Source organism: Schistocerca nitens, chromosome 2 (assembly GCF_023898315.1).
Source record: "Schistocerca nitens isolate TAMUIC-IGC-003100 chromosome 2, iqSchNite1.1, whole genome shotgun sequence".
NCBI lineage: Eukaryota > Metazoa > Arthropoda > Insecta > Orthoptera > Acrididae > Schistocerca > Schistocerca nitens.
The window spans coordinates 684,802,652-684,819,411 of NC_064615.1; the positions used below are offsets into that span (position 1 = coordinate 684,802,652).

At 37.8% G+C, this 16,760-nt stretch overlaps 1 protein-coding gene across 2 annotated transcripts in view; it reads right to left on the reverse strand.

Annotated features, from left to right (window-relative positions):
- Window positions 1-16,760, reverse strand: part of LOC126236826 (male-specific lethal 3 homolog) — a 123,112-nt gene that overhangs the window by 41,735 nt on the left and 64,617 nt on the right. The window contains exons 6-8 of one of the 2 annotated variants that reach the window (XM_049946427.1): window positions 13,637-13,780; window positions 8,832-8,950; window positions 2,400-2,619 (exon numbers count right to left, since the gene is read on the reverse strand). In XM_049946427.1, the coding sequence (XP_049802384.1) occupies window positions 2,400-2,619; window positions 8,832-8,950; window positions 13,637-13,780 (483 nt within the window). The remainder of the gene's footprint in view (window positions 1-2,399; window positions 2,620-8,831; window positions 8,951-13,636; window positions 13,781-16,760) is intronic. The other variant, XM_049946428.1, reaches the window with a different exon arrangement.

The following is a 16,760-nucleotide window of genomic DNA, read 5'->3' on the forward strand; positions in this document are numbered from 1 at the left end:
ATGTTTGCAATAGTTTTTAAGTCCCTTCAGCTTCCCTTCTTGAAGAGACATGCAATTATTCCCCCCTCCTTCCACTCTGCTTTAAGTCATGCTTTGACATCTCAGTCATTAGCGCACTTGTCAGCGAAATGCTCAAGTCCTGGGTTTAAGTCCCAATCTGGCACACTATTTTAACTGCCAGGAAGTTTAATATGGAAGTAACTGTGTTTACAGAATTTAGAATCTCCTTGCTCTACTTATCAGTTAATCAGTTCCCTCCAGAATTTCTTAAATACTGGGTTGGTGCCTAAGTTTGTAGCATTTTCCAAAAGTTTAACAAACACAGACACATAAGATACTTTAGTTATCAATGATATATTCTCATTCACTACTTACAACAGTCTGCCAATGCTGGGGTAATTTTTCCAATTCCGTGACTGTAGAAATCATATGGTTTTGGGGCAATGAACTCGTCAAGCTGTGTTTGGATCTGAGAGTGCAAGATAAGGTGAATAACGTGGGTGCAGAGTGACTTTCCAACTCATGTATAAAATCTTTTGTCAGCTCAGCACAATGCAAGCAGGCAGGTGTTTGATCATTGTTCTTGGACTGCGTCTGCAAGAGTCCTCAGTCCCTGAGTGTAAGTCAGCAGTGATGGTTACATCTCAGGAAAGCAGTTCATAATACACCACTCTGTTGCCATTTCACCAGACAAGTAACATGATCATTTGTTGATGTACGCACGTCTCCGTACGGGGAGTTGCTGCTATGTTTGGGCTCGACCATTCCTTTCTTTTTCTTATGTTAGCATAAAAAAATTATTTCTCGGCACCAATAACGGTATACAATAGGAATGGTCGGTGTTCACATGCCAGCTGATGAGCAAGGAGAGATGCACGTATGGCCACTTGCTGATTTTTGTTACTTTGGCTTTGAGCATGCTGTACCTTACACTATTTGTGAGCCTTCTGCATTGCTTGCAAATGTCACACAATGGTGGAATCATCACAGTTCATCACATTAACCAGTTTTAAACCTCTATGTCAGACAGCACAAGATAGTTCAAAAGTCTGAGGCAGGCAACAGCACATTGCCTCCAACAGGACCAAATCTAGTAAAGCACGTTATTCAAAATCATTCACTGTTACACATAATATGTGTAACCATACAGAATTTTTTGCTGAAATGTGCAATACTTCCTTTTGGGCAATAAAAATGCATATTTAAAATATTTACACCTAATATCTCAGTTTTATTTCTTCCATCAGAAAGACTGACGATACGGTAGTACAAGGGCTATCTACAAAGTACATTACGTTTTGGAATTAAAAATAAATAAAGTATTGGAATTTTTTTTATTATATACAGATGAAAGCCACACTTAAATACTACTTTTCTACATAGTTGCCATTTAAATTAAGGCACTTATCATAGCGATGGACGAGCTTGGAAATTCCTTCGTCGTAAAATTCAGCCGCCTGCGCCTTCAACCACGTAATGACTGTCTTTTGGGACAGAAAATGTGTGATTTTTGTGGATTTCCTGGAAAGAGGCACTACAATAAACTCTCAAAGGTATTGCCAAACTCTGCACAACCTCAGAAGAGCAATACAAAACAAGCGCAGGGAAAGTTGGGCTCAAAGATCTTGCTGAGTCACGGCAACGCCCAGGCCCACACGGCAAATGCCACTCGTGAAGTTCTCGAATCTTTTAAGTGGGAGTTGTTTCCTCATCCGCCGTACAGTCCCGACCTGGCACCGAGTGACTTCCACTTATTCCCAGCAATGAAGAAGTGGTTGGCTATGCAGCGTTTTGATGACGACGCACAGCTTCAAGAAGGGGTAACCACATGGTTGAAGGCGCAGGCGGCCAAATTTTACGACGAAGGAATTTCCAAGCTCATCCATCGCTACGATAAGTGCCTTAATTTAGATAGCAACTATGTAGAAAAGTAGTATTTAAGTGTGGCTTTCATCTGTATATAATAAAAAAAATTTCCAATACTTTATTTATTTTTAATTCCAAAACGTACTGTACTTTGTGGATAGCCCTCGTAGTTAATAAAACCAATTTGGTCACACACAGATGCCACACTTTTCGACATCTCAATGTAACAGTGTAAACACTAAAAGTGAATTTTGCTTTAGTTAAGTGGTTGGTGAGATAGTGAAGTTATGAGGCTAAGGAGTGAAAGATTTGAACATAAGGTCTCGAGTCCAAGTTGTTCTAAATGTTAGGATATAACATCTTTACAAGTGGTGTTTTCTACTGAGTACTACTAAAACTTGAAGTAATCTGATAAATTCACCGCAAATTCAGGCATGAAAGAACAATAAATATCATGCATCAAGATTCCAATGAAATTACAACTGGAAGACAAAAACTTTTTACATCAGATTAGCATAAACTGAGAAAGTTACCTGGGCAATTTATCATGTTCTTCCGACAATGGTTCTTTCTTTGGTACAACCAGAACAAAAAAACTGCCATTATTGGCACTACAGTCAGGGTTTCTCATAAGAGGTTTCTCTGACTCTTTGTCGTCCACCTTAGATGTGCTACCTGTGGTTATGAAATCTTTTGCCTCTATGTCTGTATGACAATGGCTCCGTGAATGTCTTTTCAAACTGTTGGCACCTACTGAAATTATGGAAAAGTACACAATTACTAGTGCTGAGAATAAATTCTGAAAATGAAAATTTAAAGATAAAGTGTGTGTGTGTGTGTGTGTGTGTGTGTGTGTGTGTGTGTGTGTGTGTGTGTGTGTGTGTGTGTTTTCATATTAGAAGAATATTAGAACTAGTTGTATTATATTAACATGTGATATTCCTCAGTTAAAATATTTCTGCTGATGAATGTGGGTTTTCTGTGATGAGGACAAGGTGTAATCTCATCTTCTGACAATCGTGATGTAAGATCTGACTGAAATGTGCATCACAACAGCTACTGTTTTGATCAAGTGCTTAAATGTGATTACTGCAATTAAGATTACTTCATTCACTGAGATTTGTAATATAATAAACTAGAAATATAAACATCACATAGGCATAACTAAACTAACATCTGGCCACTGTCCCATACTGGCAAATTTATAATTTTCTTCATCCTCCTCATCCTCACAATGGCCGGCTCACCCTTGTAGCAATTGAAAAATGCTACAACCTCTTTCAAACTGTTTATATACTGGAACCGTGATCCACCATCATTTTTCATCCTCTGAAGTACTGTACACAAAGAGTGATAGGAGTGTAAGCGGCAGTGAAATGAAAATTAAATAGAAGGAAAAATAAGTAAACTTTTTATTATTTCAAAAGTAATCACCGTAACTGTTCACACATTTATCCAACTGTAAGACAAAACCATCTATGCCTTCATACAAGAATATTTGTTGCTGCCTATAGGACCATGATTGTAGCTAGGTGTGCACCTCTTTGTCCAAAGCGAATCAACAGCCATATATGTCTTTCCTCATGGCTTCAAAAACGTGGAAGTCACATGGGGAGAGATTGGGACTCTGAAGAGGATGATGTGCTTCATGTGGACACTTTGCAAAAATCAAAAGAAAACAATCAAGTCCAAATGCCCAAGAATGTTGATGGACAGTATCATTCTGTTTCAGGGTAGTGTCCGTCCACAATAAGCTGCTCATATTTTGCTGGTAAGCCCTTGCAAATCCTCCAGTGGCCCAATTTCTCTCCTTGCGATTTCCATATTTTTGATGCCCTGAAGAAAGACATTCGTAGCCATCAATTTGCTTCGAACAAAGAGGTGATTGTCTGGGTACAATCACAGTTCCATGAAGACATTGCTCATCTTGTTTCATAGTGGGTTAAATGTATTAACAGTCATGGTGATTATTTTGAAATACTGAACCGTTCACTTTTTTCCATTTGTCTGATTTTCATTTGACTGCCCCTTATACCACTTACACCATCCTACAGTGAGATTCAGACAACAGTTCTGATTCTTAACAGGTTACACAAAGACAGAAATGGCTTCAGTACTTCAATTTGTGTCATTCTTTGAGACAACAGAAGATTCCTTTCTCACATAACAACCAAGTACGGGGCCAGACTTGGGCTGTGATTGGTTTCAGTCCGGGAGATGGGAGGACACTTGCATTGTACCCCATTTTTGTATTATTTCTGCTAATGCTCAAGTAGCCTCAGTTTTGCAGATCCTGACACAAAACAATGAAAGTTTTACTTACTCCAAGCATGCGCAATGCCATTTCACCTATGTGGGATTATAACAAGGAGAAACAATTTCCAGTCTGTGTGCAAAGTTATGGTCGATGGGTTGACACGTACATGCGGAGGTTGAGGGGGGGGGGGGGGGGGGGGGGGGAGATAGCTCACTACATTGAAGTGGGTACTTGGAGACATTTTAACCTCTGGATGAGTGCTAACAACATACAGCTTGTTGCCTGCATCTGTGCTACACATTGATACATCACTAAATGTTGGTAGTAGGCAACAAAGCACAGAAAATTACTGACTACTCATGAAATGTGCCAACTGGAACAATGGTAGCAGGGCCCATAACTTGGTGACCAAACTAGTTATCTGCTGTCAGTTCATGCATTAAAGCGAGTGCTAGTTTGTTAATTTTGTACAAGTGCTTTTGTGCACTTTTGCTGAGTTTATTCGCAAAATGTCTAGTATTAACAAGAGAAAAGTAAATGCTGAGTCTTGTCACTTTCAAGGGAAATGTAGAGAGCATTATTTCTTTACATGTACAAACATAAATCAGTTTGCTTGTTGTGTCTCGTGAATCACTAACCGTTTTGAAACAATATAATGTGAAGAGGCATTTTTCTATGAAACACACTGTTCAACAACAGCTTACAGTACAATTGCAGAAAGACAATATCAAAATATTAATTTCCAATTTGGAAAGCAACAACAAATGTTTCCCAGATTTGGACACAGCAGGACAGTTTAGTTAAAGCTCGTTTTATACTGAGGGCCCCTTTGACATTCTAGACACACAATGTCCCAATAAATAAATAAAAAGAAAATCCAGCAAGTAAGTTTATTGAGACAAAAATTCCTTCACAGAATTGTTATGATGGCAAATGACATTGCAAAAAGTTTGTGATGACTTTGCACTATGTGACATTTGTGAGACAACTCAATTAGCATTTTTGTTCAGAGTGCAGATGTGAAGCTAACATAATGGAAGAATTATTAGCCTTACAACTAAAAGGAACTACTATTGGTGAAGATATTTTCAAAGAAGTGAAAGAAATCATCGAAATGTTTGATTGGCAATGGAGTCAACTTGCTGGAGTTTGTTCTGATGGAGCACCTGCAATGGTCATTTCATGAAAAGATTTTATTGAATACTGAGAAAGCCAATTTAACAATTATTCACTGCATTATCCAGCAACACAGTTTATGTGCTAAGTAAATTAAAATAAAAATGTCATGGATATGGTTATCACTATCATCAATTTCGTGACGTCCATCCACTAAATAATCACCAGTTCAAATAGTATTTGAGTGACCATTCTATCCAAACAAGCCACCTAGCTCACCACTGATTTCCTTGGAAATTTCCTTTCAAAAATGGGGGAAAAATCAATCTTTCGAGGGTGCACTGTCTCTGTGTACTATGGTTGCTGTCTGTGAAATAAATTTCAACTGGTGAACAGAGCAACACAGTTTGAAAACTTTTATACTGCTAACAACCTGCACTTGTACTCACGATAACCAAGCATAATGCTGCTAAGTGCTGCAGTCTATGTAAGCCACTACTCTGAGGTGGGTAACATAACAAATTCAACAATATCAGGAATAGTATAAATCGCTACTCACCATAAAGATGACCTACTGAGTTGCAGACAAGCACTATGATAAGACTGTTACACATGGTGTAGGTATTGGACACAGCCTTCCTCAGCATAGAAAACATACGCGCATTCCCATAAGCAAGCACATCTATAGCCCCCCCCCCCCCTCTCTCTCTCTCTCTCTCTCTCTCTCTCTCTCTCTCTCTCTCTCTCTCTCTCGTGGTGGCCAAGTGTGTCCGAGGTGTGTTTGCTTGTGTGAATGTGTGTATGTTTTCGTTGATGAGGAAGGCTTCGGCTGATAGCTGCATGTGTTAAGATTTTTTATTATGTCCATCTGCAGCTTAAGGGGTCATCTTTATGATGAGTAGCAATCTATCCTATACCTAATATTGCTGATATTCCATACTGGAGTTTCCATTGTTTGAGACAGTGAATTCACTACCCTACACAGTACACTTAACTGTTACACGTATCTCTGTCCTGTTACCATTCTTCTACAGTTTACAGCTCAATTCCAGTCTGCATCCATTTGGTCTTGTACCCCCAAAACTTTCTTACATTGGGATTTTGTATAGTAATTTTTACTGCATGTCAGCTGTATGATGAAATGAACAGCTGTTTGAAACATGTATGTTATAATTTTATCCCCAATTCCTTAACTTACAGATAAAGAATTTCTTTATGGTGTAATACAGAATTTGAATTTTCTGAAAATTGTCTTACATGATTGATTATGCCATTTTATGCTCCCAACATGCTGTTTTTTCCTCTTGCATTTCACTATCTTTTATAAAAACGGAAATGAAATTAAAATAATTAACACATCACTAAAACACTCCATTCGAATCATGTGATGCCTGGGACATCACTGGCTAGATCACTGCTCCTAATGTCATAATGGTAATTAACAGTGATGTCTTGTTTTGGAATTTACGTTACAAATGGTGTTCAGTACCATACTGTAAAAATACATCTACAAGAATCCCTGAAAAGTTGTTTTCGATTGTTCCATAGAACGAGAAGATGCATAAAATGTGGTTGCACTGTACTGGCAAATTGCCACCATGTTGACGCAGAAGTTCACTAACTTAATTAAAAATGTCTTGCACTGTGAAGTTAATGTTAACTTATCTCCAAGATATGCTCTCCCACTGTTACAAAAAAAGAATAGCATCATTCAAGGAAATTAAACTTAGTGAAAATTGACGTTTTAGCTAATGACACTGCAGTCATTCGGTAGCTCAGTTGTTAAGAGAGGTAAACCATCGAATTTTATAAGACAATGTCCATAGATCACTGGTTTGAATGTAACATGAAAGAACATTTTAACTTATTTGTAAAATGTCCCTTCATATGAAAACCAAATCACAATTAAACTTCACCACACACAACAGAAACAGAATATTACTGTGTTTTCCTTGCTATTTACATGTGCTCACATTTGCAACAGCTGTTCACTCAAGTCAAGTTCAAAAAGATATTTTTTAGTCAAAGTGACCACACACTTTTTACTTTATTAGAAACAACGTTTGCATCTTCATACTGTCTAGCTATGATCCTTACTGTTTAAACTTCGGCAGTTTCATTATCTTACATAAAGATGAAGTAAGTCTGCTTCAGATGCTAACATTAGTTTACACTCACAAACATCACAGCCGTTACGTCTGTGTCACCTCGACCTCGTAGTCTACCTTGTTGTACTGTGGACATATAGTGATATCGTCACTCCACCAGCAATGCTTTCCAAAGAAGTGAACTGTTTTCTTATAAAGTAAATGCATTTATCCTCTATTGCCCATTTCTCAGACAGACTAATGCAAAGCCATATATAATACGGCCTACGACCTAAACAGCTGCTACAACCAGTTCTTGCTAATGTTATTTTTGTTTTGTGTATAAACTTTTAGAAATATATGATCCTCCCAGGTTTCGAACATATGACCTCTTACACTGGAGTCAAACATGCTATGTGTTGCGCTATGCAATTTGTGACATGTGCAGTACTCATCTGAGTATCTTCTATACAGGAAATCAGCACTAAATATTGCCAAGAATAATTCTGCTGTGCTTTGGGTCATAACTCATGACTTATACTTAACAATCTAGTTATAATATATGGATCTTTTTGCGGAACTTCTACAATTCCTTAGTTTTGAGCAAGTTTAATAATGTTGCAGGAAGCAGGTGAAGGTCCATTGTTGCACATATCACCGCTCTAAATGGGTGAAGCATAAACACATCAACTTTGGCAAGGTTTCCACAATCAGTGCTCACAAAATTCATTTCTATTGTTACTTTAAAGTTATAACGGCATTTTCCACCACTTAACAGATAAACTGCTTGCAGTAAAAGTATGTTAAAACCCCCTAACTTCAGCTAACGCTACTATAACCCAAGTATAGCTTCGTCTTATTCATAGCCTGTGACATCACCAGAGCATCAGCCAGTAACAGAGGGTTTTCGATAATGTGACCAGATCTTGATATTTAAAGATTTTTCAGCTTCAATTACATAAAAATAACATTTTGTGAGAATATTGACAATAAATACTATTTAGATGTTACAATCAACCAGAATAAACCATATGTTTAACACAGAAAAATAGCCTATTGTTTTAATTTTACTGAAAAAATATCTTGCTTCAACGGTTGCTCCACGTCATTGATACAAAATTCTGGTAATCGCAAAATCAAGTGATTCTGCTGAAACGTGAGAAAAACACCTGACAATAATAAGTTTAAAGCTGAAATGGCATCACCTTGATAATCAGAAGTCTGCACTTATGAAATAGATTTTTGTGCGCACATTAATTCTTTCCATCATTGAAAACATGAGGAGCTGAAGTTCAACCCAACAGCAGATGGAATGTTTTCATGGTTACATTAGTACTGAACTATAAGCAGCAGAACTTATTTTTCTGTACTGATGAAATACCATTCCAATGAAATCTGGAGCTATTAACTTCTTATAACATAATTATTTATTTCCGATGACACTAGTATACACATCCTGATCATACACATGATGGGAAAGTGATTATTCTGAAGTATATACTAACCACATTTGTTATCATATGAAACTTCATCCAAATGGCTGGTGCTTGGTTCACTCAAATGACTGACATTACTCTGACGGAACTTGGCATTCTCTCCGTCTTTATCAACTGCAGCATATATCCTAATAAATACACAACTGTGTAAGATATTACAATTTGTTCAAATTTTGATACAAGAATTTTTATGCAGAAGGGCTAAGGTTTTCTAATAAATTATGCATCACTGCTATCGTTTTTCTCTCCATTGCAGAAGAATTCACCCGTAAGTGACTGATGCCCCCTTCCAAGAGTTAAGATCAAACACATCATGCACACAGAACTTGGGCTATGAACAGGCATACCCTGCCTGGTCCATAACAATCCCATGCTGGAAGAATGTTATTTTTATTATTCAGTTTCTCAACTAACTTTAAATCTATCATCTGTTTCTTTATTCACTTAGCTCTGCAAAATAATTATGTTAAGTTATGGTTATTAGCATTTAGGAGCAAAGCTTTTATCTTTTGCGAAAGTACAATAAATAACTTCTGCCAGAGAGAGGAAAAGGAGGCAGAGCTACAAACTTCAAATGTTTCTTTAAATGGAAAACTGGGCTATACAATTAACAGAAAACTCCATCTACAAACCACATATTGTACCAGGTATGACTTAAATGTATGCTGATGGTGCGAAAGCTACAAATTTCATTGAAGCTGTTTTGATTACGCAATAGTGATGGAATTCAAGAATTCAAATTCTACAGATGAGAAACAATTACAAAGTTAAGAGCCATATACTGCATCAGAAAATTACACATGCCACTTAGGAGGACAGATTTTGTGCACATGCAAAGTCATCTCTTGTTGCCATGGAACTAGCAGATTCATACATATAACATTGAAGTGCCAGTTCATAGCAGATTCATACATATAACATTGAAGTGCCAGTTCAATAACATGGAAACATAATTATTCAGACACACTTCATTGTTTCCAATCTACACTAAGTATCAGCTCTATCACAACAATCATTCAATGTAACAGTTCGAAAGCCAATCTCTCCAACATTGTTCGTTTTAGGAAAATAAACTTCACTTTTTGGTTTAACATTCGAATATTTTTGGCTACATAGCCCCCTCCTACCCACAAATTGGCACCTAAACGAAATGTCTGATTATCACCATTCTGATGGTACATGTCAAGGTGAAAACAGAGTTTTTAATGACAGTAGTGCAAAGCTTCCTTTTTTTTTTAATCAAACAAAGACCATTTCAGCTGTCTGAATCTGAATTTCAAAATTTAAAATTTCAGGATGAAGAAGCATACATATTGTATAAGGAAATTGCACATGCTGTATAACATTTCATAGGAAATGGCAAACAAGATTTTTATGTAACAAATTTCTGAGAACTGTGGTTTTTTCCAAGTGTGCAACTAATGGGGGTCAGAATATCTAATAGAACTTGGAAGAACTTATTTCGCAAATAAACTGGCTGCTTGTTCTGATAAGCGGCCCATTCATGTTACTGGAAGTCAATAATCTCTTGTTGGTGCATTTAAATGATCTATTCTTGCCTCAGCAACAGTAATGAAATATTCAGCTGGTCGAGTATAGTGTGTTGCTGAAGTCTTCACCTTCATGGCTAAATTTCTTTGACAGTTGTCGACAAATGGCAATATCTGGCAAGCTTCAGCTTGAATAATACAGAAACTCAATAATATTATTTTCATACCTATCGGTAGACAGAATTCAAAATCCACTGAGTGGTGACAATTTTGGCAATAGTTACTAGTATATTTTCATTCCAAAGTAAAACCATGCAAAGTCTCACCAAAGGTACATCCACTGTACTTACAGTTCTGACCATGGTAATTACTAACAAGGGGAGGCCGCCAATTGTGAAATTCAGATTCGATTCATACTGCGCATAATAAAAGCTCATGGCCAGAGGTGTAATGTGGCAAAGTACCAAGATGCACTTCTCAGCCGTTGTCGAGAAAATCGACAGTTAAAAGAAACCGTTGCGGTGAAGTACTCTCTACGATTAATAGTTTTCTATAGCGTCGTGGCGCAGCGGTAAGCGCTCGGGTTCGTAATCCGAAGGTCGCCGGATCGAATCTCGCGCCGTGCAAATTTTTTTATTATTAGTTTTTTGTATTTCAAATATATAAAAACTATTAATGAATTGCTTATGCATGTTGGTGAAGGCGGATCGCTCTCCAATTGTACCACCTCCATTTTTCCGTTTTTTTAACAGGGTGTACCAAAGCTCTCTCATCCGCACTGATTTTCGACGATGTTCGATGTTATAAGTTGCGCTAGGGACCGCATCTACCTTCTTTCGAAGTTAGCAGGCAACTACGCTGTTATGCGGCGGCTCGTTTCGGCCCATTCAACATCTGTCCTTCAAGTGTAACGAGCGAGTAACGGAGTTTATATTTCATACCTGCCACAGCGAATTTGTGTTCGTAGGGTCTCTATTCTAATTCGAACGTTTGACTTACGTTATACATATTCGTTTCGGAATATCGTTTCTACGTCTTCCGTTAACTATACATGGTTAACATTATGAAGACAATTAATAACATTTGTGAAATAGGAATTTGTTTTCGGAAAACATAATGATGTTCGAAGTCACCAGTTTTTCCACGACAAACGACTTTCAACAACTTATTATATGCATAATTGTTGCAACTGATTGCCGGGATATATATATATATTACAAAAAACAAATACTAAAAAAAAAAGTTGCATGGTGCGAGATTCGATCCGGCGACCTTCGGATTACAAACCCGAGCGCTTACCGCTGCGCCACGACACTATGGAATATTATTAATCGTAGAGAGTATTTCACTGCAACGGTTTCTTTTAACTGTCGATTTTCTCGACAACGGCTGAGAAGTGCATCTTGGTGCTTTGCCACATCACACCTCTGGCCATGAGCTTTTATTATGCGCAGTATGAATCGAATCTGAAATTCACAATTGGCGGCCTCCCCTTGTAAGTATGCACACAACTGTAAGTATTGGAAAAAACTACATGCACACACACAATTTTACTATCATCCGGGATGATGCTGCACACAAAGACAAACAGAACTGACAACTACACATTAACTGACAATAAATTAACTACTGCTACGCAGACAATATGAAAATGCAGAAGGTTGATTTGCAAGAAACACTATGACCTGTAGCACTCCTACCAACATTCAAATGTTATCTGTGATCACTTAACATTTATCCAACACAAAAAATGTTAACCCACCCAGAGTACATTAAGTTAGTGTTCCATATAACAAAATGCTAAAAGACTAAATGGAAGGTGTTCTGCATCCACCTATTTTCTTTGGATTAAATTCAAAAAGCCATTTCAAATTAAAATAAATGCTTGCTGTGAGAGCAGAACAGAAAGCTTAAACCAACAATTTTATATCCTAAGCGCTAAAACAAAAAACAGGACAACACATTGATCTGAAACTTCCTCCCAGAATAAAACTGTATGCCAGACCGAGACTTCAGGTCGGGACCTTTGCCTATCGCAGGCATGTGCTCACTGACTGAGCTACTTAAGCATGACTCACAACTTGTCCTCACAGAAAGGCATAGGTCCCGAGTTAGAGTCTTGGTCCAGCACACAGTTTTAATCTGCCAGGAAGTTTCACGTAAGTGCACACTCCACTGCAGAGTGAAATCTCATGCTGGAAACACACTGAGCCTTTACATTGCTGCTTATTAAAACTGCACCCTTGCTGTGTTTGACACACAGTGCATTAACAATACTCACGCCACAACTACGCAAGCATAATGCACGTTTTGATGTAGACAACAAATTATGAAGTCTGTATGAAATTCCTTTTTCAAGTGATTATTTGATTAAGTGTGAACAGAAACCTGAACACATGCAGACAGAATCAAGAATGACTGTTTCAGGACTCTGTATCAGTGCATACCATCACATTCTTAATTAAATCCACAACTGTCACAGGCCTGAGGAGGGATATTTTGCAACTGATGTCACCTACTGAAGGAACCATTACACATAGTTACCAACAGCTCGACTGATCAACATCAATGAATAAATAACATATCTCCATGGAATATTTTTGTAAACCTCTGGTACTTTAGAAGTCAGACACTCCTGAGAATTAAGACGAAATCCCCCCCCCCCCCCCCCCCTTCAAGGATGGATTGTTTCCATCGCCTACAAATCTCTTCACATGGTGATCACAATTTAACTTCCCTTGTTTTGTAGAATTGTGATGACAGAAATAGTTGACACACAAAAAGAAAGAGAAAAATGTTACCTCAACAATAAATCTCTCTTCGATAGTCTATACAGATGGTCTGAGGAACCAACTACACAGCAATTAAGTAGACAATTATCCCGTGAATTGGAACAGAGAGAAACTTCATTTAATGCTGTAATGTACCTGCTTTGTTTTCCTTTTTTACATTCTGGAAGATTTGAATTGTTTCAGTGCAACCGTTTCAGCATGAAAAGTAAACTATGAGCATCCATTGCATTCTAGCAATTGATTTGCAGGCAAATGTAGTCAGCATGTTGGAGCCCACAATCACAGAGTAACATGTATCACAGAGTCACTACTATTAGCAGTGATCTTTCTGCCTTCACAATTTTCCCCACACCCTCAAGAAAATGCACAAAACTAAACGAACAGCCGTTATCAAAGTTAGTAATAGTTACTTTTTACAGCATGCAAAAACCATTGTTAGCAAATTCCAGTTTTTAACATTTAAGGACATTATCAGATCACTGAAGCAGGTGTTTAATACTTTACTATGCTTTGAACACCAAACACAACTTACCCCAAATGATCGGTCTCCCTTTTAATATTCATATTCCGAGTTTGTTCATATTGGTCTTTTTCTTCATTGTACAATAACAGGCCACTCAGAGTGAAGTCAAAATAAATTCTTACACCATCTGCAACTTCTTTGCATATATTTATACTGCAAGAAAGAGGGCAAAACACATTTAATTACTGGACGATTTCATCTCAAAGCATACAGGTCATATCAACTTGGGGTCACGAAATCATCTAGAAAAAAAATTTGCATTACACCTGTACACCATAAAGCATTTTCGTTTCATCTTAATTTTTGTAAATGGTACAGTCCTTTGAAAAATATATATTTTGTAAGTAACTCTTAAAACAGCAGAGAACAAACAAGCATAACTACTAAACCAAAAGTACTGGAGACCTGGCAGATGTTTTGCATGAACGCTCCATCTTAGCGTGTTGAAATTTAATTTACAACCACACACTTAGGTGCTTCCTTTAACTTATAAAATTTAAGATGAAAATTTGAAGTTTTTTCACATCACTGAATTTCTCGCGTAAAATATGCATGTTGGCAACACTGTTTCCAGCACTCTTCAGTTTATAACAAATAAGTGAGAATTTGCACATAAGCCATTCTACATCGAGTTGTGTGTTCAGTTTGAACTGTTTGTTAGATACAATGTCAGTGAGGAAATACAGCTGTGGAAGAGTGAGGTGTGTGGACCATGAAAGAGAGAGACAAAATATGGTGACTTTGAAGAAAAGTGAAAAACATTCCACAGTTGTTTGAAATCTGTCAGAGGTATCTCAGAGAAATATCCTGGTCCCCAAGTAACAGCATTAACATCACACCCATTGCACACAAATTGCTACACTCACTGCAAGGAGAAATTTAGTGACAAACCACCTGAACAATCACCATCACCGGAATGTGAAAACACAGAAGACAGTGAGGTGTTTATATTCCTGGGTGTAAATTTGTTAATGCGTTGAATGTTAGCATTTCTGCTGTAACCCCTACTATATCCCCCTTTTAAACATCCAGGAAAGGTAAAAAGCACAAGAAGAAAACAGTATGCAAAAAGGAAAGTGGAAGAAATTGAAACAAGTTTTGCACAAGCAACATCTTCAAAACTTTGTGAAGTGAATAATGTAGATGCACTTTGTGCAGAACCTGATGGTAGCAACACATCCACAAAATGTTACGTGTCGTTTCAAAATCTAAATACGACTATCTCAGCACACCCACTTATACTGAGAAGGTACAGTTACTGACACTGATACCAGGTAGCTACTCTAAGCAGCAGATACAGAAATACAAACCTACTTCCTCAAATTGTTTGATTTCAAAATCTCGTAAAATAAAGAATGAGTAAAGTATTTGGACGTGCCCAGATTCTTACTGTGGGCATCTATTGCAAGATGATACGTTTACTGTTGCTATGGAATATTACCTATGTGATGGCAAACATTGCAGCAGGCAAAGTCCTAACTAGGCTGATGTAATCTCTGTTAGTGAAAATGATGAAAAAGGTAAAAGATATATGACAAGATCAATAAGAAAAGCATATCTCCTAATGAAAAAGGAGAACCCGAGTTTAAAAATTGGTACCAAAATTCTACTCCTTATGACCAAAATGGGTAAAATGCCAACCAGTGGAGGAAGTAAGCACATGTATTTACTGGACTAATTTAAAACTTGTTTGTTTCGGCAGCGTCACAGAAAAGAAGTACACAGAGATGGACCTGGTGCTTTTGTGTATATATGTCAAGAGCTGCACGATAAATGTTGGTTGCAGGCGTGTGCTGTGTGTCCAGGTGCTGAAGGGATGACTGTTTAAGCCTAACATCTTCAGGATACTGACAGTGACGTAACTTACACATTGTGGGAGGGAGGAGAGTTGGCGAAGAAGACAGTAGAGCAATAGAAGTTCGGCATTGTGTCATGAAAGCAATAGCTCACCATCATATCCCGGGGATTCAAAGACAGGCCACAGCAGAAGTAAAATCGGTCACATCACATAATACTGACACATTAGTTCCATTTCGAATTTGCTGAGAACTGGTCTGTTGCTTTCTACAATCAAATTCAAAGTTACCACTGGCACACATCGCAAGTATCAACATTTACATGTGTTGCTCACTTCCTTGGAACATCACACTGTTTTGCTGATGTCAGTGATGATCTCATTCATGACAGTGCACATGCGTGCTATGCAGTCAACATGATGATTGATGACATAGCATCTAGAGGCCATGCATTTCCTAAACGTATGTATGTGACAGATGGTGCAGCATCTCATTTTAGAAACTGCTTTCAGCTTTGCGTGGTCAACACTGTAGTACAGGAATTATGACACAAAGAAGGTATTTTCAGCAACAGGTCCTGGAAAAGGCGCATGTGATGGGGTAGGACGTATCCGTAAACATTTTGCAACAAGATTTAACCTCCAGCATGAGGTTGTTGATGTTACAAGAGATGCTACTGGATTTGTGCACACCATATCAACATTAGTAATGGACATTAAACACTTTAATTCTGAATTAAAGTACCTTAAGGGAATTCCATTTAAAAAACGAGAGGAGAGTGTTCTGCTATGAAGCCCATGGTAGGAATCAAGTCACTACTGGGTTGCATCCTGGAGTGGCATACACATTGCAAGAATGTGTTTTCTACGAAATGCAGCCTGTTACTGTGTATGAAATGCAGAGACCACAGTACACTTTGAACGACTTTGTACTGAGCCACTTCATTTTTGTGTGTATGACAAACGGTGGTGGATGGGACAGATAATGTGTCTCATGAGCTGCAAGATATAACTGTCTCCTTTATGACACCCCAAGTTCCTGCTAATGCTTTCAAATGGCCATCATCAGAAGATCAGTCTGCAGTTCCCATTTCCCAAGAACTGCTCTTCTTGGATCATCCTTGTCCGTGTGCAAATTCATCTTGGCTATACAAGTTCAATGAGAAGTAGATGGAAAAAAACCTCCTTTCAAATGTGCGGTGTTGATCGTTACATTGTAGGCAACTAATTCATGGAAAGTCACGAAGTAGTAAAATCGTGACAGAAGACCGTAATAGTATGTGAATAATATCATAAAAAATAAATATTATATATCTCATTTTTGTTGTAAAATGCTTT